The sequence below is a fragment of the Bos javanicus genome, chromosome 15, assembly GCF_032452875.1.
Source record: "Bos javanicus breed banteng chromosome 15, ARS-OSU_banteng_1.0, whole genome shotgun sequence".
Taxonomy (NCBI): domain Eukaryota; kingdom Metazoa; phylum Chordata; class Mammalia; order Artiodactyla; family Bovidae; genus Bos; species Bos javanicus.
The window spans coordinates 27,619,547-27,645,939 of NC_083882.1; the positions used below are offsets into that span (position 1 = coordinate 27,619,547).

A 26,393-nucleotide genomic window follows, 5' to 3' on the forward strand; every position below is an offset into this window, starting at 1 on the left:
GACACTCACCGGGGGTCGGCCACGCCCACTGTGTGCCTCCTCATGGACAGATAGCGGACCAGCGCTTCAGGGGAAGGCTCTTCACCCTCGTCACTGTCCACGTTCACCGCCCCGTCCGGCTGAGGCGAGGGAAGCACGGACAAATCAGAAACAAGAGAGAGTGAGAAACAAGAAAGAAGGGAAGGGGACTTCCCAGGTGGTCCAGTGGCTAAGAATCTGCCTGCCGGTGTAGGGGACTCGGGTTAGATCCCTGGTCCAGGAAGATCTCACGTGCTGCAGGGCAACTGAGCCCCGTGTGCAGCAACTCCCGAGCTCGCACTCTAGACCCCGTGCTCCACAACAGAAGAAGCCACCACAACGAGAAGCCCGCCCACTGCCACGAAGAGCTCCCCGACTTGCCGCAACCAGAGAGGCAACGAAGACCCAGCACGGCCAAATATAAATGGGGAAATGAATAAATAAGAAAATACATAGAAGTAGTAAAGAAAGGCAACGAGGCTATGGGAAAGAAAGTAGGTTCAGTTGACAGCCACCAGGGGCTGCTACTTGCCTCCACGATTTGATTCTCTGGGTTGATGAGCTGCACCTGGGGGACGCTGATGTTCATAGTGGTACCAGCCTGCTCCGCCTGGAAAGCAGCACAAACACATACAGGCTTTTCAACACCAGAGGGAAATCATAGAGGCTTTCAAAACATTCTTGATGGCTAAAGTCTATGTTTCTACTTTTGAGTTTTTGGTTCCTCTGCTCTTAGAAGCTACAAGGAAGTATTCTTTAGCGAAGACAGTCTCTCGCAATGATTTACGGTTTCTTTTCTTAAAAAAAAAAACTCAACTATTGGTGTCCCTTCCAAGTGCTGGAATACTCTTCCACCCACTCTATCAAAGAAAGACTGAGTTCTTTGCTTGGCCTCTGACAAAGGAAGAGATGGCAGCTGGGAGGCGATGGGTAAGAAGAGCAGGTAAGCCGACGGATAAGCATGATCTGGCGTTAGAGAGCGATGGATAACCACCACCCCTCTCCACGTTACTAGTCCTGAATCTGATCACTGGAGTTATCACCCACCTGGAGGTTGACTGGCGGCTGGAAGCCCATGGTTCGGGGCATGCCAGGAGGTACTCCAACACGCAGGGTTTTATGTCTCTTATGCCGGTCACACAGCAGGCTGTAGATTGCACTATAGTGATCATAGGCATCTGATCTTAACGACTACCGAGACAAAAGGGGAAAGAGCAAAAAACCCTGGTGAAACAGCACGTCAATGACCAAAACTCTTTTAAAAGTAATAGTAGAATAGTAAAGCGCCTTCTTTTCAAGGGGCAGAGGAAGAATGGGAGGAAAATGAAAAGATCCAGGTTCCCAGGAAGAAGGATACATGGGAAAGACAGGGCAGAGGGAGAGCAGCCCCCACCCCGGCCTCTGCTCACTTAGGTACCTGCAGTGTCCGCTCTTTGTCCAGTCCCATGTTTTCCATGGCTAAGAGGACATCCTCATTCAGAGGGTCCATCTGCCTTTCTTCCTTCAGCTGCTGGCATTCGGCTATTAACTGTAACAAAAAAAGGCAAGCTATCAAACTCCCAATTAACTACGTCAAGATGGCAGATCATATATAATGAACAAGCTGTTCCATGCTCCCTAGCTTGTGATATTTTTGGCCTCAGATGAAGCCTAAGCAAGAAAGCCCTGGGTACTCAGCTAGGAGCAGATAAGATGGCTAGGCCACTATTTTCCTGAGCTCCTGGGGTACCTGGGATGGCTACGATGATTTAAATAAAGGAATGCTGCAGGATCTGTTGGACTGTGCACAGCGAGAGATAAGAGTAGGTGAACAATCCCGTGGGAAGAGGCTGTACTGTCCCAAGACCCGGGAAGGGACCCGGATGTGAGGACATGCGGTCAGGAACTGGTATCACTATTCCGCAACAGCTCAGCTGGTTGAGCTTCCTTCTTGCTGGCTTCACTTGCTTCAGGATTACACAACAGCCTGCATCCAGGCCTGCCCTTCTAGGTCCTGGCCTGGTTACAATCTTATGCAAAAGAGCCTGCAGCAGCCCGAACAGGCTTTCCCGGGGGCGAGTGGAGGCCCGCTCACCCTATCGAAGTTGGGGTCCGCATCCCCTAGCTTCATCCACTTGTGCTTGCAGATCTGCTCCATGGAGAGGCGCTTGTTGGGGTCCAACACCAGCATGTGGCGGATCAGGTGCTCACATTCTGCAAGAGACATGGAGCCGGCCATTAGTGCCGGTGGGGGAGGCGCTGCGGGGGCCGAGGAACACGGGCAGGGCGAGCAGGTGGACTTCCTAGCTCCTGGCTTCTCATTTGTTTCTCTCACTTCGTGATCCTTACCTCTGCCATGGCTTACCCCAGAAGGGGCCAGGCAAAGGCAGGAAGAGGTGGAGGAGAGGGAAATTCAACTCAGGGCTGGGGGTGGGGGGGAGTGGGGTCCTGGTTAATACCTTCACTAAAAGTCGGATTAGAAAAAAATCTGGGATAATCCCTGGATTTCATTTACTTATATTTTGTAGGGCCCCATTTGCTGCAATTAAGGAAGAGTTTCAGTGTCTGAAGCTATTCAGTGCCTTACAAGATCCCCAAAATACAGCCAGCTCCTTCCTCCTCTCTGCATTCTGATGTGCACGCTAACGCTTTTGGTTGTAGGGTCCCAGGTGTGGGGAGAAGACAGGCATGGAGCCTCCCTACCACACATGGTAACCTTTACTGATAATTTTCTCACATTCGCAGGGGCATACAACTGAGCTCTGAGCTAAAGAGATTCAGATCAGAGAGGTGTCACTCTGGGAGCTCATGTTGCAGAATACACTGCAAAAAGAATGATGGCTCCAAAATCAAGATGCCTATATTCTGATTTCAAAACCACCCTCTATTTCTAAGTGTTCTCATCTGTAACTTGAGGGTACTGATGATGACGTGGGGGTAGCACGTGTGATGAAACTGAACCTAGATACTGATGATAAAAAAACAGCAGCATGGAGACACTCTGCTGACTACTTCACACATATTTTGATCTCATTTAATCCTCACAGCAATCCCAGGAGGAAGAAACGATCATTATTCTCACTTTGGAGACGTTAAAATTAGGCACAGAGAAGTCAAAAAACTTGTTGAAGACCACTCAATAGGTTAGATTTCAAACCAGTCTCTGCGGTTGGTGCTCTGAATCACACCCCAGCTCACCCAGAACCCGCAGAATAAAGTCCAAAGTCCTCTGACCTCACCTCCAGCCACGTGCCCTGGGCTCCCTGAGCTCCAGCAGCACAGGCCTTCTTTATAGTCTGTGCATATACTCATCACGTTCCCACCAATGCCATTTATACTCACTGTATCCCTTAGTCAGGACGGCTGCTCCCCAGCCCTCACGTGGCTGGCTCCTTCTCATTCAGGAAAGAACTTAAATGTCAACTTTCTCAGAAAGATCTCTCCTGACCACCTCATCAGCCTCAAGGAGGTGTCCAGTCGTGCCCTATGACATCACACTAATTTCCTTCACACTAATGACTTCTGTGTAAAATCACCTTATTTATTTACTGCTCATTGTCTAACCCCCCGCCCCACCCCCCGCCACGTGAGGCCTTTTTTATTGCTGTTTTCAGTATCAAACATGCAATGCCAAAGATGATGATTATACCTAATAGGAGTTGAATAAATAGCTGCTGAATATATGTGAATAAGTAAACATTTATTGAAACTAATCAAACAAGACTGTATGTGAGCAAATGCTTTTAAAAACTATAAAATTCTCCATAAGATACAAGATTGTTTCCATTTTACTACAGCTGTCCTGAAAAAAAAAAAACAAAAAAACAAAAACTGGCCAGTGATACTAACAACAGCAATATTAAAGAGACTTTAATAAATGAAAAGACTTTTTATATCCAAGGCACTGTGCTTACCAACTTTATTTCATTTAATCTTAACAACAACCCTATGTTAGATACTGTTATCAGCCCCATTTATAAAAGAATAAACAAGTTAACATGATCAACCATTGCTACATTACAGCAGAGTAAGGACTTGAGAGCTATGCTCTTAGCATATTTTCATGTGGATACAAATCGTCTGATATATTTTCCCTGAATAAATTCAACTCTGAAACCTCACAATTTCTGCACCATTTGGCGAACATCATTCTATGTCACCATCATGAAAGGAATACAGAGAGTAATTAAGACAAATTACTCAATTTTTAAATTTATTCTAACTTGAAAAAGAAATAAAACAAAGCCTCTATATCAAAATGATTTTATGGCAGTCATCAGTCTGTCCCAGCTTTATGATTAAAAGTACAATCAAATGCAGTATGACTCTCCAAGTCTGTAGTTCCTATATTCCTATAAAATGCATGCCATCTACAGCATTAAGCTTTTATGAAAATTATGTCTCCAGAGTAAGCAAGGCTAGAATCCACAACTGCAGTATCTGTGTGGAAGACAAGTAGCATGACCACATACCTTTATGGTCTGCAATTACCTGAGAGGAAAAAAATGTTCTTGATTTAGAAAGCTGCTAAAACTAAAGACCCCCGTGTATGGAGAAGGCCTGGGCCTGATTCCAAAGCTGGGAAATTATCATTCGGACCACTAGATGGCACTCTAACTGTTCTGTTTTCTTTTGGTTTTCATATAGTATCTCGTGCATTAGTCCTGAATCAGATGACCAATGCTGAATGATGGCCAGTTATGGGCTTGCTTTAAAACAGAATTTTAAAGGCATTTTCTTAAAAACAAACAAAATTAACACCACTGTAATAAGTCCTGAGTGGAAGATCTATCTGGTTCAATTTCAGGATCTTGAAACCTCTTTTCAGTCATCCTTAACTATTAGTTGGTTTCAGATGCCTTGAAAAATCTCCAGAAAAATGCAAACAAGAATTTGTACACAAAATTTTGCATCTACCTTTTAGTCCATGCAAGGAGCCCACAGACCCTGAGTCACAGATTCCCTAGGTGTTTACAGGTCCCAGGCTGAGGGGCCTGCAGTCATCTTGTTGCAGTGGCAACAACTGAAGGACACAAGCCCACATCTGTGCTCCCGACATGCTGTCCAGCACCCAAAGGAGCAGAAACCTCACACTCTGCACCTGCTGCACAGATGGCGGAATACGACCAAATGCGGAAAGCCAGGGTATTGTTATCAACTCATGCTTCTTAAGCATCACATACAGCTCAGGAAAGGATGTTCAAACTAGAAGGCACCATTCTACATAAAACATGGAAAGAGGGTGAAAGAAAAGGGAATAAATGCTCTCACACCTAATAACACAACTAACCACCGGACAGTACATTAAAGTGAATGGAAAGAAAACAGGGCCCCAGATCAAAGAAGACAAACACCAACTTGCCCAGATGCCAGAGAAAACTGTATTTTAATGTCAAAAACAGCCCCATCGCTTGTTCCTCCTCAAAGGGCAGCCTTTGCTACTGAATGGAATGGAAGCACTGCAGCAGCACAGGCGGCTCCGCCTGTGCCAGGGGGTCTGCTCTCAGCGGCTCCTTGCAAGCTCAGGGCAGCGCCGGCCCCCTGGGAAACCCGATGCCGCCAGAAAGGGGACTCGAGGGCGCCCAGCTCGGGCCGCCCCATGGTGCTGACAGGCGTTTGGGTGGCTTTGTGGACAGCGGACTCCTGTATGGGCAGGGTCCTGAAATGGGAATTCAGTTCAGACCGCTTCCTAAGTTGTAATTCCTTCTGAGGCCGGGTCTTTAACATCTTTTTCCTTTTTTGACCTTGATGATAAACAGCTTTCTCTAAGAGGCTGAAAGTATTCAGTTTGAAGGGGAGAAAAAAATAAAGGATGAAGAAGGGGGAGTTTAAAACCAACTTGAAATTCACCTGAGATATTTAGTAGAGGCTCTGTCTCTATTTCCAAGACAGAAGAAGAGATATTAATAGAATCACGTAAGAGAAAAGTTCCTGATTAAAACTTTGAAAACACGCCACTGAAGGTTAAAAGCCACGAGGCTGATTTATCGGGGAGAAGAGAAGGTGCAGGCAGGAAGGGCACAGGGAGCGCTCATCAGCATCTGAAGGGCACACAGAAGACAGTGCGTTTATACTGCGCTGCTCCAGGGCCCGGAATCTGGAATAATTAGAAGTAACAATTTCAACGCAGGAAAAATCTTTTCAATTATTAGAACTGATCCAAAGTACTAGATTAAGGTCCTAGGGATTTAAGGAGGGGCCCCTGAGGGAAGTGAGGTGGGGGCGGGGGTAGTCAAGTAGGCGAGGCCACACCTGGAGCGCAGCTGATTTTACTCCTTTTATACATTTGTATTCTGAGTAAGGTTTCACTTTAAAAATTAAGTCCAGAAGCAACTGGATACGATAAACTCTTTGGTCCCTTTCAACTCGAAAAAAACCATGTAACTATGAAATGAGAACAATTTGACCTGTGAAATAGTATCTTTATTGTTACTAGAAATTTTCCATTTAATGATTTATTTATATTGTATTTACGTTACCTATGTAAAGTTTTAAAATGTATGGAGTCATCAGGATCCAACTCCTTATTTAATTTTGAATAATTAATGGGCGATGTTAAGCCCTTCTCAAGCCTGGCAAAAAAACCCGCTTTTTCCCCTTGCTCTTCTAGTATATCCAATCCCAATCTGAGAACACTAGGATTGAGCTCAGAAACTACCATCTCACTGGCTTCTAAGCTGTCAATGCTCAAGAAGTTCCACTGCTCTTAAGAAAATGAATCCTTTCAGCAGACTCCTATTTCCATAAAAGGCTGAGAGGTCTTCTTTGTTTTTGATTAGAAATGTCTAATCAGAGGCTGGCGTTTGCGAAGTTGTTAGAAAGGGCCCCCAGTATTGGTTTGAGGAAGACTGGGGCCCCTGAACGTCTCACTGAGCTCTGCATCACCAGGGCCTGCACAGCACATGGTGTGAAATCAGTTCTCGGTGATGCCAGACGAAAGAAGCACTGGACAAGGCGACTACTACAATTCCTCCTAACAACTTTAATAATCTGACTCCAAGAACCCACAACAGAACAGGCATTCTCCGTGCTTCAAGCTGGAAAAACCAGCCAACTGTCATTTTACAGAACATTAAAATGTGGCACTGTCTGGGGGCAAAAGCCTGGATCAGATGATTTCCAAGGTCTCCCATTGTAGCTTTAGAGTCCACTGTCTCATTCACACAGAGGGTACTTACCAATCGTTTCTGAGGCTGCCCAGAGTAATGTGTAAATCAGATTACCGTGTGAGGAGGCAGCTGCATGTGACACAGCCATAGCGTCTAGGTTATGATACAACAAACCCAAACAGCTCTTGGCAGATCAGATCTTCTCCATAAACCCTGTGGATGTGTCTGAGAATAGTATCAATATATGTCTTTACCCTCTTAAGAGAACGAAGTGAGAGAGAAGAGTGAAAAACAACATAAGGAAGGAGGGAATGGAGAAATTCTTTTAAAAATATTATTTAGTAATAATTACTAACATTTCTTGTGCACCATATAAGAGGGAGGCAGAGTGCTAATTAAAATAAATGAACCCTTGAAGTTAGCTTAAGCATGTAATTTACACACTAGTCCTTATTAGTACTATATCTATTATACAAATAGAGAAATGAAAAATCAGATAAGAAACTTGACCAGGTTAATATGAAGCAAAACTAGGATACAAATTCTGGTCAGTCTCAGGCCAAAGCCAGAGCTTTTAACCCATACAGTACCTAAATTAACTGCTGATATTTTAGGTAGCAGCCAGCATATCTTTATAAAAACATATCAGATCAATTTCATTCTTCCTCCAATAAATCAAATGCCATGTACTCTCCATAGTTTCCATCCCAACAGAGTCGCCTATAAGCCAAGTCCATGGAAAGCAGGCCAGGTAATAAATTCAGAAGGCTGTGAACTAGCTGGCGGACAGTGTCATGGCAAACAGCAAGTTGCATTAGGGTGAACTGAGAAGGCAGGGATGACGGTGAGGCTGAGATGCGCTACAGAAGAGCAAGCCTGGCTGACGCGCCCTGGTCGTCACATGGCGGTGGGGGTGGGGATGGAAGGCTGGCAACCACAGGCTTCCCCAGTCAAGGAATCAAGAGACAGGCAGAAGGGGCAGGCAAAACTTCAGGGAACCGGCCCTCAGAATCTTTAGGCTGGTTCTCTGATGGAGGAAATGCCAAGTGTCCCTAAGCCCTTCATGTGCTGCCAAAGAATGGGACATGACAAAGCAATCATTTTCAGCTCTGTGGGCAGAGGAGTGGTCTGAGAGGAACTGAGTCATAGATTCTTTCTGACCACATAAAACTGCTTGGAGCTGGGGGAACAGAAGACATCTGTGTGCCAGGAGGCGCGGGGAGAATGCATGCAAGAAGCAGTTACCCAGGAAGCCGGTGTTTCTTACAGGTGCTGGAAGAGGGCATGGTGTGGTTTCTCACATCCTCTTTCCAGTCAGTGCTAGACTCCGCTGCTGTGTGCTCAGTCACGCATGACTCTTTAGCGACCCCACGGACTGCATGCAGCCCACCAGACTCCTCTGTCCACGGGATTTTTCTGGCAAAAATACTGGAGTGAGTTGCCATTTCCTCCTCCAGGGGATCTTCCTGACTCAGGGATCAAACCCATGTCTCCCTCGTCTCCTGCACTGGCTTCACCCACCTGGGAGGACCCTAGTCAGTCAACACTAGGTGTGTTCAAAGGTAATGCCAAAACATTTAGCCCGAGAGCTCTTTGTTTTCAATAATTTTAACCAATTTCTTAATAATGTTTAATTCTCCAGAGCAATTCAAATTTCAAAGAGGGCTCTATTTTTCTCAAATCTCAAAAATCCAAAAAAGAAACAAAAGTAAACTAGCTAAAATGTCTGTTTCCATGAAAATGACTTAACTTCATATTTTTTTTTAAAGTTAAATGGCACTAATTTCTTATGCTTTTCAGAACAAGAATACAATGTGATACACAGCCTGATTCTATTATCCACTCACTTTGGCCAGCTCAAGTACCAGTCTGGGAGAGAACTGATATTATTATAACAAACAGAACAAGACCAATGACTGACCCACAGTGAAAAATTCTGTATGAAGCAACATGGCTGTGATAAGAGTTACATACTGAATTAATAAATTAAGGCTTAAAATTAAAAAGAAAATCATAAGTGCTTGCGCCAAGATACATTTTTTTTGGTATGAAGCTGGCCAGAGTTAGGAATCCTCACTCTGCTAGTGGACTGAGTCCTAGAAACAACTTTTTTTAACATGCCCACGGAAACCCTTGCCACGTCTGGGAGTTCAGACGGTAAATAATCCTCCTGAAATGCAGGAGACTCAGGTTTGAACCCAGGGTTGGGAAGATCCCCCGGAGGAGGAAATGGCAACCCACTCCAGTATTCTTGGATGGATGACCCCATGGACAGAGGAGCTTGGCAGGCTGTAGTCCACGGGGTCACAAAGAGTCAGACACGACTGAGTGACTAACACACGCGGAAGGAAGCACCGCCATTGTCAGCTAAGGTCAAATCTATCTAATGAAGTGACTTATTTTAAAATCTAAACAATGTAGACCCATGGTCTTGCAGTAAGGCATTTGTATGTATAAAGAACATATATTCACGATGAATATGCTGTTCTATAGTTGCATTTATGCACTGCATAAATGTTAAGTACAATCATACAAAATACAGGGTTTTTTTGTTATTACAATGAAATTTTGTTATATTGGACAGTGCTAGAACAATGGTGCTGTAGGTATTAGAAGATTTTTAGTCCTTAAAAATTAAATTTTAATACTTTACTATCACAAGAGAAATACATAAACATTTCTAACTTTATTTAAAGTAATAGTCAATACCACAGTTTTACACAACAAAAGAAACTACATAATCTTGGAATTAACTCTAATGGAACTTACTTCACGATAACGTTGGCTGTTGGAAAACAGTTTACTCATAATAAACAAGCACTGAGATCAACTCCTCTAAGAGAAATGACACTGAGGAAAAAAATGTCCTGTTTTGAAACCAAACATTTTTAGTTCTTTTGGTGAAAGAGAAGTGTGAGTCCCGGTACCAGAGCATTCAGTAAAATTCCTACAAGGATAGCCCACCAGTAAGAGATTAGACAAGGAAGTAGAGAGTCATTTAAATACAAATTCTACCCCAAAACACTGGTTTCTGCAAATTACTGGAATGTTCTGGAATAGAAGGAAATTTCCTTACATCTATATTCTATGATACCCTTTCTGTGGCTGAACAGAGTCAAAGGGAGATGACTTGGCACAATGTAGCAAATACTGGTGGGTGCAGATGGGGAAAGCTTCTGTTGGGAATCAGTAAATAGGCGGTGAGGCTCTCTCTTTGAGTTTAACAAGTTTATCAACCTGAGACAGACTGAGGAGAAAAGAAGTGTTTGACCCAAAGATCTCCATTTGTTAGAAAAATAACATCTATTTCTTGACATTTCCTTATTTTCAACTGTTCTTCTAGGTGGCTGAGACGCTGCCAGAATTAAGATTTAGAAATTAGGAGTCTCTGGCTTAAGGGCTGGGGGAGGCTTACATTTACCTGTAGCCCTGACCTTGAAAAGACCCCAGCATGTTCCACTGTTTACCCTAGAGGCTGTCCAATGTGCAGGTCACATCTTTAAAATAAAAACTTGTCATTTATACTATCTTACTATTCAAATATATTTTAAGTCCTAATAGAACCATTATAGTGGAAGAAAACTCTGGCTCACTTATACAGAATCCAATACACAGTACTTGACACTAACACTTTTTTTTCCTCTGTAAGTAATTCAGATGGGCAAAGATATCCATCCCAGAACTCTCTTGATACCTGGAATCACTCGTCAGAAATGTACTCATTGAGGATTAAAATACAATCAAAGCATCTGGGTGGCTTCTGAAGCCAGCTTGCAGGGGCTCCAACAGCTCTGTCGCTGCCTGACTGGGTGGTTCCGGGGGTGTTACTTAACCTTACCATGCCTCGATGCCTTCTCTGTCTGGTGATAATCGGAGCCTGCCTCATAGGGCTGTTTTAAACATGAGACATTGACAGGCTAACGCAACCGTGTCTAGTACTGAGAAAGTGCTCAGTGGCTGGCTGTTAGCTACTGTCCAGCTAGGACATCTTCCCCGACTCTGTTTTCCTGTATCGGGACGCTGAAGCGAGGAGACAGTGTTGCTGAAAGGATAATAATAACAGGGCAGCACCCATATTTACCTCCTGGTTTTCTATTGTCTTAGGTGCAATCACAGGCAAGAATACTGGAGTGGGCTGTCATTTCCTCCTCCAGGGAATCTTCCAGACCCAGGGATCGAACCATGTCTCCTTCACCTCTTGCCTTGCAAGCAGATTCTTTACCTCTGAGCCACTGGGGAAGCCCCCCCTGAGTAGCAGAGTGTTCCTTAAAAAGGTATGGAAGAACCGCTCTGAGGACTCTGAGTCCTTGAGTATATGGAGACTGATGGGTGAGTTACTTTAATCTCCTGTCCCAATCCCTCTAAACAAAGTGCTTTTAGCCAAGCAAGATGTTGTGTGGTTCTTGATGAGTAAGCCCATCAGGGCCAAGCTGTTTGCATCTAAGTGGAAGCTTTTTGGCAGTAGCTGCACGGTAGCCTCCTTCAGAAGCATTATGTAAGCCTGGGTCTTGCGTTCTGAGTGATAAAATGCTTATGCAGTATTACAATTAATTAAGTCACAAATGACGTTTAATCAATACGGATGTAAAAATATTGTCCACAAGAGATCTCTACATACTTGCCGTCAGTACAGTTTATTCCACTGTAAATTAATTTTCCTTCAGCTAAATAAATGACTGATCTTACTATATTTGCTAATAGGTGGTATAACTGGTGAATAAGACAAACTAGGCTTTAATAAGTAGGCCTCTCACTGTTTTTAAAAATATACTGGTAGTGATTGAGCTTGATGCTCAAAATATTTACATTGCTGGCTTCCCTCAGCGGGAGCGGAAATCAGACAAAGAATTTGCAAACACACGTGGCCAGGTCAGGTCTCACCTTCTGCAGAAACTCAAAACAAACAGCAAGTTTTAACTTCTATAATTTAGGCTCAGGGTTTCATCAATACCTAACTGGTCTCTGGAACGCTCTGAGAAGTTTAACCCAAAAACACCAGTCTAGATCAAACATATTTTACTTAAGACACTGAAAGCCAACTCGATTGCAGATCAAATCCTTTTTGAACTAGAAGTCACTTGACCTGGTCATTTATATAATAACCTATATAACAAAAGTACATAAAGCCAGTTAATAATTCAGATCATCAGTGAATTACCTATCACTTTATCAACAATAATAAAATACAAGAGTCTGACAGAAGATTCTACAGGTAAGTGGTGATGATTCGATTTTTCATTAAAGAAAAACTTACTGAATGTTTACACCATGCCAGTCACCTTTAAACTTTATGGAGGATGCTGCTGTACCTGTGAAACACAGTCCTGATACAAAGGAGTCTGCATTCTAGGGGCGAGGAGAGGAAGACAGATACACAGTTACTGAACCGGGTGGTATGAAACCGATCTGCCCCAAATAAATCCTTGTAAATTTATACCCCTGTCATTCCAAATTGAAAGCATGTCTTCAGTATATCTCGAGATGTCCATGAAGGGAAGTTTGTATCAAACAAACAAGACCAGGCCCAGAAATATCCACTAACTGCAAGGGAACTTCATTCCACACATTACTGACAATAAAGAGATGCTTAGAATTCTTGAACTAACTATATCCATTTGTATAGTATGGCCTCCCACACAGCTGTACATATTCTGGAATTCAATTTGGCTAGAAGAAGCTAGACGATGGGGCCTTCCCTACTCTGCCACCCAAGTGCCCATTTAAAAAAATGACACTGGTTCAGCTGCAGTTTCTAGACCCTTTTGGCAGAAAAATGGATAAACTCAGTTCAGGTCTATGACAAACAGCCTGAGGGGAAAAAAAGGGCCCTGTTCTTTAGGACTCCCCCAACTACATAATCTTCCGTAGCACAGTAACAGCAGACCCGACAGGCTGCAAAGTGGCTGGCTCCAGCCTCCAGATAAAGAATTCACTTTGGGTCTAATGAAGTACAATTATGTCCAGAAACTAGAGATGTAAGGAGAAGAAGGACTCAGGGACGGACTCTAGGTTTCCTTTACATGAACTTGAACCTTTTTGGTACCTGAAGGACGTCTAAGCTGAGCAAAGACAAAAGCACCCGACGAGCTCCTTTTCTCCATGGCTTATCCCGCCAGAGGTCTCTGAGGGCCCGGGGTTTGGGCCTCTGGTGGCGGGCAAGGCCAAGCACACGCCTGTCCCCGAGGGCAGAGGGAATGCGCTGGCAGCACGGCGACGGTCCGCTCATTTCCCAGACGGCGTTCTTGTTCCTCTCCATACTCAATCTTACCAAAAAATGTTATTCCTATTTAGGGAATTACTTGTCCAGGATTCAAGACTGATCACGTTTAGCATAATTATGTTGGTATTCTCTGAGTCTTTAAACTTTCCTGCTAACTTATACCATGCTATAAATATTAGTTCTTTCTAAGTAGTGAAGATGTTGTGCAGTTTATTTCTAAGCACTAACAGACTACGTGGCTGACGCTATGGTTAGCTATTCACCAGCATCCGCTGTCTGAAGCCACCTCTGGTAAGACTTGAGTGAAAATCTTCTGCCACGCTGTGGGGGTGGAGGGGAGAAGGGATCCAAGCTGCTCACAGGAAACGCTGTGGACATTGGAAAAGCAGAGGAAGCGGTTTGTTTATCTCGCCCTTTCTTTCTAACAGTGTGGTGCAGCAGAACAAACACTGAGTTTGAGAAATGACTTAGTCATTTATCACCTGTGTCTCTTCAGGCCAGTCAACTAAACTTCTTTAAACGCCAGCTTCTCAAACTTCATTGGCAAAATGATAACCACTATGTGCGAAGACCAACTCCAGAGGACAATTACCTAGCTCAAATTAGATCAAGTATAGGAAACACTTTGTAAACCTGAAAGCCCTAAAGCAATGTAAGTTATGGTTACTGATATTATTTATTTGGTAGTAAGAACCCCATGCATTCATGCCTGTATTCATTTATTTAACAGACATTTACTGAGTGCCTACCAGGACCCATGCACTGTCCTAAGCCCAGGGGATACAGCAGTGAACAAAAACAAAACCTTATTGCAGTCAACAGGCAGTGGGATGAGGGACGGGGACACAGTGAACAATGTCAGGTAGTGGTGAATGCCATGAACAAGCACGAGGCAGAGTAATGGCAAGGGAATGAGGAGGGTGTCAGGAGAGGCTTCTCTAAGGGGACGTTTAAGCAGAAACCTCAAGTGAGGTGAGGAAGCCATGCGAGTATCTGAGGAAACAAGAATGCATGCGCTTGGCAACTGTGAGAAACAGCAAAGACGCCTCTGTGACTGGAGCTCGGGGCCTAGAGCAAAGAAGAGCAGGAAATGAGATTAAAGACTGGGGCCCACCGCAGTGTGCCTCATGTCGGCCATAATAATAATGACTTTTGGAATGGTTTTCCAAGTGTAAATGAAAGCCACTGGAGGGTTTTAAGCAGAATTCTATTTACTTACTGTTTACTAAATCCTACCACATGCCAGATACTCTGCTAGGCTAGACACAACTGTGAAAAAAAACATGTTTTGTCTTTACTTTCTCTAAGCTCCCAGTCTGGTGTGGAAGACACAGAAAGAAAGAAATTATTATAATGAAATGTTTGGGAAGGCCCATGAGACAAGAAAGAATAGTAGACTAGATTATCTAGATTCTTATTTCTATCACATCTAACTTCTTGCTCTGGAATACAGGAGTGGGTGGCATGGGGTTGGGGGAGAAGAAGCATCCCAGAAGCAAGGAATTGCTCCCGAAAACATAACTTGTTCGGGGAACTGGAAGGAACTTAGGGCGACCAGATATAGAATGGGGTCTGGGGCTGAAGAGACAGGCAGGAGCCAGGTCACAGAGGCATTTCCATGCCATTGTTTTTCAAACAGCACTCATGTGATCAACCTAGTAAGTAATAATCAGCATTTTTCATGTGATAGAATAAAATATGTTAGAGTGCACTGCCTATAGTAAAGACAAATTCTGCTTTTTCTTTTTTAAAAAAAGAAAACTTTGTTCAGTTGTATGTATACATGTATTTTCTAGGTCACAGTATAATATGTATTTTTTACTATGGTCATGGTCAAAAATGAAGCCAATGCTCTAGCCATGTTACGGAGTGAAAGTTAGCCTAGAGGAAATGATAAACTACTGCAAAGTGTAAGCTGGAAAGTGATATAAGCAGATTTGTGTGCAAGTGTGTATGCTGTTTGTTTTGACATATATATTTCAGAAATACTACTTGTGCAGCTGTGTGGAGACTGCATTAGAGAAGGATAAGGCTGGAGTCAGGCATCCATTTAATTGGCTATTATTTAATCCAGGCAAGAGCCACTACAGAAGTGTCTATAGGAATGGAGGGTTGGATGTTCAGGGTTTGGTAAGTGAGCAGCTGTGGTGAGGAGTCAAGGCTAGTTTCTGTCTTGGTCAGACAGTGACACCATTCACTAAGACAGGGAACACAGAATAGAGCAAATCTAAGGAGGAAGTTAGATTCAGTTTCCACTGATGTGAACTGAAGACATGCAAGTGAAGCTGATGGTAGCAACTGATTGCATATATAAGCCCCTCACCCCAGAGGAGAGGTCTGGGCCAGAGAGTTAACTGAGTGTTAACTGGGGACATCATTGCAATGACGAAAGCCATGGGAGTGAATAATATGCTCAGAAAGATGGTGTGAAGAGAAAAGATTTACAGGATGAGCAGAGAGACATCTGGCAGACAAGGTGCAGTCAGGGAGACAGGAGGAAAACGAGAAAGTCGTGTCTGAGAAGCAATGGAAAAAAAGGTATTTTAAAAAGCAAGGAGTGGCTGATTCATTTTGCTGTACAGTAGAAAGTAACAGAACACTGCAAAGCAACCATGCTCCAATAAAAATTAATAATAAAAAAAGGAGTGGCTCAACGATAAGAAAATAAACAACTCAATTAAAAAATAGGGAAAACATTTATACATATGCCAAACAAGACACACAGATGGTAAATATGCGTATTAAATGTTAACCATCATACAGCATTAAGGAATTACAAATTAAAATAACAAAGATACCACTTTACACCTGTTAGGACAGCAAAGACCCAAAGCACTGACAACACTTGGCAAGAGGAGCTCTCACTCATCGCTGGTGGAGATGCAAAATGGTACAGGCACTTTGAAAGACAGTTTGGTGGTTTCTTACAAAACTAAACATACCCTTAGCGTATAATCCAGCAATCACACTCCCTGGTATTTATTCAGGTGAGCTGAAAACTTACATCCCCACAAAATCCTGCACATGGACATTTACAGCAGTTTTGTTCATAACTGCCAAAACGTGGAGGCAACCAAGATGCTGATCAGTAGGTGATGCATAAGTAAACTGTGTATGTCCAGGCAATGGAACATTATTGAACATTAAAAAGAAATGAGCTATTAATCCACGAAAAGACACAGAGGAACTTTATATGCATTACTAAGTGAAAGAAGCCAATCTGAAAAGGTCACGTACTACATGATTCCAACTATATGACATTCTGGAAGAGGTAAAACTGTGGAGACAGCGAAACGATCACTGATGGCCAGGGGTTAAGGGAGCGGGATGGGGTGAACAGGCACAGAGGATTCTCTGTATGACACCAGAACCATAGTAAACAGTGGACTTCAGTGATAATTCAGTGTAGTGTTACTGCAGGCTGATCAACTGTAACAAACGTTCTACTTTGGTGCCAGATACTGACAGTGGAAGAAAGCTATGACAACCTAGACACCATATTAAAAAGCAAAGACATCATCTTGCCAACAAAAGTATAGTCAAAGCTATGGCTTTTCCAGTAGTCGTGTACAGATGTGAGAGCTAGACCATAAAATAGGCTGAGCATCAAAGAACTGATGCTTTCGAATTATGGTTCTGGAGAAGATTCTTGAGAGTCCCTTGGACTGCAAGGAGATCAAACTAGTCCATCCTAAAGGAAAGCAACCCTGAATATTCATCGGAAGGACTGATGTTAAAACTGAAGCTCCAAAACATTGGCTGCCTGATGCAAAGAGCTGACTCACTGGAAAAGACCCTGATGCTAGGAAAGATTGAAGGCAACGGGAGAAAAGGGCGGCAGAAGATGAGATGTTCAGAGTGCATCATTGACTCAATGGACATGAATTTGAGCAAACTCTGGGAGACAGTGGAGGACAGGGAAGCCTGGCGAGCTGCAGTCCATGGAGTTGCAAAGAGCTGGGCTCGGCTTAGCGACTGAACAAGGAGCAAATGACTGTGCAGGAAGCTGAGTGTGAGGGGATGGGGCAGGGCGAACGCGGGCACTCTCTGTACTTTCCGCTTAATTTTGCTATAAACCCAAACTGTTCTCAAAAATAAAGTTTACTTTTAAGAAAGAAAGCAAGCAGTGGTGAATTTTTAGTGTTTAGCTCCAGCACTGCAATGCGGCCATTAAGATGAAGACTGAGGACATCTAGCAGATTAGGACAAGGTCACTGGTGATGCCGGTCGAGCAGTCCATTACGCCCTTCTCTGCTCCCTTGTAGGGTAAACCAGAAAGAGCTGTGCCTATTTCCTTTCTCCCCATTTCCCTTCTATTCTTTTTTGGTTGTATTGACATGAATTAGGGCTTTGCTCCTACTCCACCACTGAGTCTGTACTTCAAGATCATCAATGATCTCCCCATTTCTAAATACGATACTCAGTTCTGTGTGGCTGTTAGCATAACTGATGCTATCTTGGGCCCCTAACCATTCCTCCTGTCCTTCCACTGACTGTGCCCCATGTCTGTGCCGTGTTGCTTCTCTGTGTCAAGGACTGTGTAGTTAATGGACGCTGTTTCATGACCATGATGTCCGGGTGGCCTCTATGCTCTGATATCTCCCAATAGTGATGAAGAGCTTGGCTGACATATTCCTGGTGCCCATGAGACCAGTCACCCATTCATAAATCTAGACTTAGGAATGTACTTCCTGTTTCTAAGCACATACCCTGATACTCAGGTTAACTAGAAAACTGTCCCCTTCACAGTGCAGAGTACCGCTGCAAATGCTTCTGGATCGCCGTCTGTCTGATCCCATGCTGTGAGTAAGTTACCCTATAAAAAACTGACCCTCTGATCAACACGAGGCTGCCTGCCTTGTCTTCCTGTCTTGATGCTTTCTTAGTATGATGGGCACTTTTCATCCTCTCTGTCCTCCAACAAGTTCTATCATTTGACCCGTCAGGGGCACTCCACACCATTTCTCATTCCCCTCCTGGAAACATCGTCTTCCCTTGTTTTCCAGGACACAAACGCTCTGGCTTACCTTACTAACCATTCCTATGCTGACCCCTGCTCACCTTCCTGATCTCTGAATGTTAGCGTGTCCCAGAGATTAATCCTTGGACCTTTTCTCATCTCTACATTCATGGCCTAAAATGTGATCTTATCTCAGAGCTTTAAATCTTATCTATACACTGATCATTCCCAAATGTGTATCCACAGCCCACCACTCCCAACCAAGTCCTACTAATTTCAACTGCCCATACCATAACTCAACTTAGATGTCTAATGGGCATCTCAAATGAACACAGCTAAAACCTCTCTCCAAAATGGAGGCAGTCTTCTCTAGCCATTCCCACCTCTATTAGCAGTAAATCCATCCTTCCAGTTGCTCAAGCCAAGAACCCAGGAGTTACCTTTAATTACTCTCTTTCTCGCAGATCAAATCCCACATAAATGTTGCTGGAGCCAGACTGCCTAGGTTCAAATTCTAGTTTAGTCACTTACTAGCTGTGTTATCTTGGGAAAATAGCTAAACGTCTCCTGGTTTCAGCTTTATCACCTGTAAAATGGGGGCTAATAGTCTCATGTATCTTATAGGGTTGTTAAAATAATTAAATGAGTTAATGTTTGCAAAACGCTCGGAACGGTGCCACGCAGTACGTATTATCTCTTGAATCTGAAGGCTTCTTACCACCCCAACCTCTACACTCCAGTCTGGGAACTAGCCACCAAAATCTCCTACTAATGGTCTCCTTCCTTCAGCCCTTGAACCTTTCAACCAAGAGAGTTGGCAGAGTGATTTTGTTTTTGAAGAACAAAGGTCACCATAAAATTCTTTCAATACTTTTGCATGCTTGAAACTTTTCATAGTAAATAATAAAAGTTAAAGAAAACCCAAAAGTCAGTTAATGCCATTCCTTTGTTAAAATTCTCTGACTTTTCTCATTTCACTCAAGAGTGAAAACTAAGGTCTTTACTCTGACTGCACCTCTCCCGTCCTCTCTCTCATTTCTGTCTAGCACAGAGGCTTCCATCCTGTTCCTTAGATACAAGTGTGTGTTCTCTCCCCAAGGCCTTTGCCCTCTGGCTGTCCCCTCTGCATGCAAAGCCCTTCCTCAGACTGCACAGCTCACACCCTCCCCTCACCTTCTCCAAGTCTTCACCAAAACGTCTGTTTTTCAGGGAAGGGGTTCCCTGCCATACCTTTACAAATAACCACCCAACCACCATCCCTAACCTACCACCTGACTCTATTTTATTTTTCCCATGGCTTTTTTCTAAAATGCATTTTAGAAACAAAATTTCTGATGTTGACTTCAAATGCAATTCTTGTTTTCTTTCTAAAACGTAATTCCCGTATGCTTACACTCTGCTCCCAACCCAGTTGACATATACGCTATAGGTTGTACCTTTAACTGAAACCATGATGGGGCAAAACTAAACAGACGGCTTAGAGCACTGCCCCAGAATGTCCCTTTCTTATGTGTGCATACAGATGGTGATGAAAGACTGTAGATTCTGGGTGCCTGTTTTCTTTCTTTTTGTTTTTATTTTTTTTGGGGGGGTGCCTGTTTTCAGTGATACTTTTTTCTAAGAGCTACTGCCCACTCATTCAAAAAGTACTTTTTTATTTGAGTTGGGGGGATAAATGTCACAGAAGCAGGAAATGTAATATCAGCAAGACTAAGATGCAAAGCCTGCTTTCCCCTTGCCATTTATTACCGCATCTCAATGGAGCCCCCAGTAAATCCTGGGTTGGCCAAACAATTTTACCATTTAAGTGTTATGGAAGCACCCAAAAGAACTTTTTGACCAACCCAACAGAAATATTATCCTGAAAAAGGGTGAGAGATAAAACAGAGATGAAACAGGACTATCGTCTAATGCCCTGCTACTATGTGCTGGGCCTATTAACTCTCCATACATGATTTAATTTAGTTCTCATAGTAGTGGTCCTCACAAAACTGTCAGTCTTTTATTAATGAGGAGACTTAGTAATCTGCCCACCACACTAGCAGCCCTGTGTAGAGTCCAGAACCAAACTCGGGCAGGGTTATCTGAAGCTAAAACCTAGACACTCTGTTCCTATAGAATCGTGCCTCCAGAGGTTCAATTCAGCAAACTGTTAAATGGGTCATTTATACCCCATCACTCAATTCTGGGATAACTTAGCATGTCTACTGTTCCATGAACCCAGTCATAGCCGTGTGCTGGCATTTCCCTTACCTGTGGACATAAAAAATGGGATGCGAAACTTTCCACTCAACACCCGGGCCCGCAGATTCTGCAGTGTGCTCCCATCAAACGGCAGGGCCCCGCACACAAGCACATAGAGGACGACTCCGAGGCTCTGCATTGCAAACAGAGAACGTTTGATTAAAATCGCATCAGAGAAACAAGAGAGGTCATTACAGTATGTGTATGAGGAATTGGTGATGGACCGGGAAGCCAGGCACGCTGTAGTCCATGGGGTCGCAAAGAATCAGACACAACTGAGCGACTGAACTGAACTGATGGAGAGAGTGGTGAGTCATGCACGAGATAATGGGACAAACATTTCCTTTTCTTCTTTTTTTTAATGAGAAATAATATGGGGCATTGTCAAGGCCAATCATCTTTAGAATAGTTAGCATTCTTCTTTGCTTCCAGACATTAGTTTTGGGGAACATATCTAGAATTTCTCTCAGTACTCATCCTAGGGAGAAGGCAAGGGGCAACAACAGAAAGAATTTCTGTTCTTAGCAAGGGCATCTGTCCAAGCTTGCCCTTGGGATTTTTTTTTTTTCTTTGCAGATACAAAGTGGGAGATGGAAACCTGTGGCTCAGTCCATATGACAAGGGCTGGAGAGCAGTCTTTGTACAAAGAATTGAAAATTCAAACAGGCGATCAAGATCTCAGTCTCATCCAGGATGAGGACAGCTGCCGTCAGACTAGGGTAACTAACGCTGCAGGGAGAAGAGGCAGCAGTCACATACCCAGATGTCCACCTTGGGTCCGTCATACTCCTTTCCTTCGAAGAGTTCAGGAGCAGCATAGGGAGGGCTGCCACACCAGGTCTTCAGTAGCTGCCCAGGGGTGAAGAGGTTACTGAAGCCAAAATCTAGAAAGACAAATGGACACCACTCATGTGATCTTGACCAGTGAAGACGAGTTTCTAGTCACTAGAATAAAGATTCTGGATCCTTAAGTGTGAATATCAAACACGAAAAGAGAACTTTTAGAAATTATATAACCAGCTGCTTAAATTTAAAATAACACTGAAACAGAGATACAGATGGGCTGGAAAGTAAAAGATATCTGGTTAACCAAAAGTAAACATGATTGGTTTACATCAGTACCAAAATCAGTACCATTTCCTTCACAAATCTGGACTGAGGTGAGTGGTACCTTTAAGAACAAAAACAAAATTGGATAAAGATTGATATCAAGACCACATCAGAATCAGGAAATACATGTTAAGTCTACTCAGCTGGACCCAGGATTTTCAGATTATTTTTACTTCTTGTGACAAACATATTTATGACCACGACAGACACTGAACTTAAAAATTAGACAAAGTGACTTTATTACCATTAAGATGGCTTATTCAAGATAAAGAATATGCAATTTATTTGCCATCAAACCAAGAATGTTTACACTTTAACTTCAACTTCCTCTTTTTATTTCTCCCCCTCCCACTGTGTGAAGAGAGAGTAGACGGGAGACTGGAGGGGTAGAGAGTGGAGAGGAAGACTAAGAACTTAAATGAGACAAAGGACAGCGTCTCACTGACTCAGAAATACTTCTATGCACATAAATATTTCTATCAACGACTCCAGGTAAGGCAGGCTGAAGCTCCGTCCTTTCCCAGGCCTGCCATTTTCCCACATTCCCAGCACCTCTCAGGAGCTCCTCGCCCGCTCCTGGTTTTACTCCCAATGACAATTCTTCCTCCATTTGCTGTTTGCTCTTCCTCCTCCTCCTCCAGGTGTTTTCTAGTAAGGCATGTGCTGATTTTGACTGTTACTACTTCCTCTATGGTTCCTCAGGACCAGCTCTTCTGGGCCCATAGCTTCCACCATCATCAATCACCTGTTTGGTAATGATTCTCCAAATTTATAGCTCTGACCCTGGTACCACTCTTAAGTTGCTGATGTGGCCTTCCAGTACTTGCCTGGGAAGAAACATCTCAACTTTGCCATTTTCCAAAATCAAACTGCTCTTCCAACGATGTTCCCGTGTTCATTTATGGAGTTACCATCACAGTACTAGGAGCACTGGCTCTTCGTGCCTCGCTACCTCTCATTTCCATTTCAAACCGGGGATAACCTTGTACTGCTTCTACCCTGTGTGTCCTGAACTTACCTCCTTCTTTCCATTTCCATTCCCCCATCTCAGCTCATACTCTCATCTTCTCTCATCTTCTCGACTGGCACTCTTGCTTACTGCCCTCTGCTTGCCGCTAAGCTGCCCATTTAGAGCAGGGAGCAAGACACAAATCACGCCTCGCTCCTCCTCACTCAGAAACACCTGCTGGCTCCTTTCTGCTCACAGAAGAGCCCAGCTCTCTTCGCATTTAGGGTCCTTCACGACAAGCCAGCTCAACCCTCCATCTCCAGCCCAGCCCTGGGCATTCTGGCATGGCCAGACCATCCACATCCTGTATCTCTGTGCTTCTCTTACGCGGCTTCCTTTCTGTGCCATGCCTTTTCCTTTCCTTGCCACTTTAGAAATAGCACTTATTTTCAGTGCCCAGTCAAATATTACTTCCCGTACGAGGCCTTCACTGACTCCCGCCTTGACACCACGTCAGTGGCTTCCTCCTCTGTGCTCCCCTGGCCCTCTGTTTGTGCCTCTACAGCCCAATCACAAGCCTCATGTTATACTGAGTTGTATCGTGTGTTTATATCCTCCACTAGTTAGTAAACTAGGGACATTGTTCTATTTATATTATTCTCCAGACGGTGTTTTCATACATAGCAGGGACTCAAGAGAGGGCCACTAAACTAAACTGCAATACAACTGCAATGGGAGCGCTAGGCCAGTCCTCTTGTCACCTCCTGGCTACTGGAGCCTTATTAGACTGACTGGCAGCTGGCCAGCTCCTATGGCCTCTACCCGCTAGTCAGCCCTCCAAGATCACAAGGGGCTTAGAGGTGGGGCCATCATTAGAATCACTATAGCTACTTCGACAAGAGAAATCAAATCCTCTCATTCATTAATGCAAAATAAATGCCTCATCTGTCAAGTCTTCCTGAATCTCCTGTAAGAAATGTCCTCTACCTTCTCTGCATTCCCTTATTACTTTGTATTCCTCCTTTATTTTTGTTAATTCCACATATAAATAACATATTATCCTATCTCTTTAGGCTTCCCAGGTGGCACTAGTGGTAAAGAACCTGCCTGTCAATGCAGGAGATGAAAGAGACATGGGTTCGATCCCTGGGTTGGGAAGATCCCCTGGAGAAGGAAATGGCAACCCATTGCAGTACTCTTGCTTGGGAAATCCCATTGTCAGAGGAGCCTGGTGGGCCACAGTCTGTGGGGTCGCAGAGTCGGACAAGGCTGAGCATGCACACACACACACCTTTCTCTAGTAGAGGTCTCAGTTCAGTTCAGTTCAGTTCAGTCGCTCAGTCGTGTCTGACTCTTTGCGACCCCGTGAATCACAGCACGCCAGGCCTCCCTGTCCATCACCAACTCCCGGAGTTCACCCAGACTCACATCCATTGAGTCAGTGATGCCATCCAGCCATCTCATCCTCTGTCGTCCCCTTCTCCTCTTGCCCCCAATCCCTCCCAGCATCAGAGTCTTTTCCAATGAGTCAACTCTTCGCATGAGGTGGCCAAACTGGAGTTTCAGCTTTAGCATCATTCCTTCCAAAGAAATCCCAGGGCTGATCTCCTTCAGAATGGACTGGTGGGATCTCCTTGCAGTCCAAGGGACTCTCAAGAGTCTTCTCCAACACCACAGTTCAAAAGCATCAATTTTTTGGCACTCAGCCTTCTTCACAGTCCAACTCTCACATCCATACATGATGACAGGAAAAACCATAGTCTTGACTAGATGAACCTTTGTTGGCAAAGTAATGTCTTTGCTTTTGAATATGCTATCTAGGTTGGTCATAACTTTCCTTCCAAGGAGTAAGCGTCTTTTAATTTCATGGCTGCAGTCACCATCTACAGTGATTTTGGAGCCCCCCAAAATTACCCCCTCTCTAACTAATTCCTTAAAAATACTTTTTTTCATCTCTGACTCTCATATTACCTAACACACAGTTTAACTTAAACACAATAGGTGCTTAACAAATGTTGAGTTGAATGCAACTGCAATTAAAGCCCTACCAACTAATCTTTGACATTTGAAGCCCAATCATTTTATCAGTTGAAGTCTTTAACCTGTTTTTCTTAAGAGACTGGGGATAGGTTGCTAAAAATCCCAACAAAGGTGATTCAACAGAGCTGGTACTTTGGGGATTATTTAGAAAGAGGACTCTTGATGTATCTTTAATTGGTTGGCAAAGACCTTCACTGGATCCTTTCCCCCGACTAGCCTTTCGCTGCACAGTGAGGAAGACATGTTGATGGAGACTGTAATAATTGATGGGCTCTGATGTTGGTGTGACTGGATAGCAAAGTCCAGAAGAGAAAGTCATGGAGTATTCTGCTCATGTTTTGAATGGAGAATGCCACAGGGCAAGCAATGAATTAATACCACTTGATTTTAAAACTTCCCAATAAGCAGCTTAAAGTATATAAGGGAAATTTGTCATTTTGAACTATGAATGCTCTATCTACAATTAATCACCTTTCTACTCTTTTACTCTGCTGAGGAGGAGAAGTTACAGAGCAAGAGCTTGTTTTCTTTTTGTTTTTAATCTACCAAACAGGAAACCTTTACAAAGGAAACAGTATCAAAGGAAACCATCTTCAGCAATAGCTACAGGCTTAGATTGCTATTAGGTGTTTATATGAAAAATGAGTGTGCAAGAATGAATGACTGATCAGGGTCTGACATCTAAAGAGGCCATATGGGGGAAGCACCTGCTTCCACAGCAAGTTACAGCCACACAGCTGCTTCAACAGCTAGACCCAAAGACTGACAGCGATTCAAAAACCACCATCCCTCCACCAGCTTGCCTCTCTTTCCTATTAAAGAGCAAACAAAAACCCTTTAGTCTTGTAAATGTGTCATGGGGTCTCCTCTAATCACTCCATATATTACTCTTACTCCTAACCCTAAGGGTTTTGCACTTTTAAGCAAAATCTGCTTCACTGTGCTTGCTATGACACTTTCCCTGCCATGAACACTAGCTTCCTCCAATGAATGATCCTGGCAAAGGCCAATTCATCTTTTTCTTCTTTTTATTATTTTTTGTTGTGCTGGGTCTTCGTCACTGCTCATGGGCTTTCTCTGGTTGCTGTGCACAGGCTCTAGGCACACCGGTTTCAGTAGCTGTGGGTCATGGGCTCAACAGCTGTTGGTTTCAGCAGTTGCAGCACACAGACTCAGTTGTTGCGGCTTGAGGGTTCTAGACTGTGGGCTTGGTAGTTGTGGGTACACGGGTTTCGCTGCTCCATGGCCTGTGCAATCTTCCCAGACCAGGGATAGAACTCATGTCCCCTACATTGGCAGGCAGATTCTTATCCACTGGACCAGCAGGGAAGTCCCAAATCATTCTTTAACGTAACAAACCTAACAGAATCTGACCCACCCTCCCACTTTGATACACATATTATTACTGTAAATTCAGTTTTACTGAAAGCATACTGGTGTCGTGTCTTCACTAGTGCCTCATCACAAGTGTTACACATTAATCTTCAATACAGCTATGCAGCCGGTAAGTTAAAAATTCTGGCCAGCTCACTGTCCATTCAGCAAAACCATAACTTATTTTCTGAACACTTAACTTACTAAGAGAAATCTCCAATTAGTAACATATATGAAATTTGGAGCTCACTGTGAAAGTTTAATTCCTTCTAATCAACACTGCAGGGACTGAATAACTGAGAAGAAAAGAATTCCTCCTCTATTCTTTCAGTAGCTTACCTTCCTTGAGGGAGAGGGGTTTGCAACCCATAGTTAAGAAGACTGGCAGGG

At 43.7% G+C, this 26,393-nt stretch overlaps 1 protein-coding gene across 5 annotated transcripts in view; it reads right to left on the reverse strand.

Moving 5' to 3' along the window:
* Positions 1-26,393, reverse strand: part of SIK3 (SIK family kinase 3) — a 267,644-nt gene that overhangs the window by 30,578 nt on the left and 210,673 nt on the right. For all 5 annotated transcript variants that reach the window (XM_061440398.1, XM_061440397.1, XM_061440401.1 and 2 more), the window contains 7 exons: positions 21,290-21,414; positions 20,540-20,663; positions 2,093-2,211; positions 1,436-1,546; positions 1,066-1,209; positions 551-628; positions 10-119 (listed from right to left, as the gene is read on the reverse strand). In XM_061440398.1, coding sequence (XP_061296382.1) covers positions 10-119; positions 551-628; positions 1,066-1,209; positions 1,436-1,546; positions 2,093-2,211; positions 20,540-20,663; positions 21,290-21,414 — 811 coding nt within the window. The remainder of the gene's footprint in view (positions 1-9; positions 120-550; positions 629-1,065; positions 1,210-1,435; positions 1,547-2,092; positions 2,212-20,539; positions 20,664-21,289; positions 21,415-26,393) is intronic.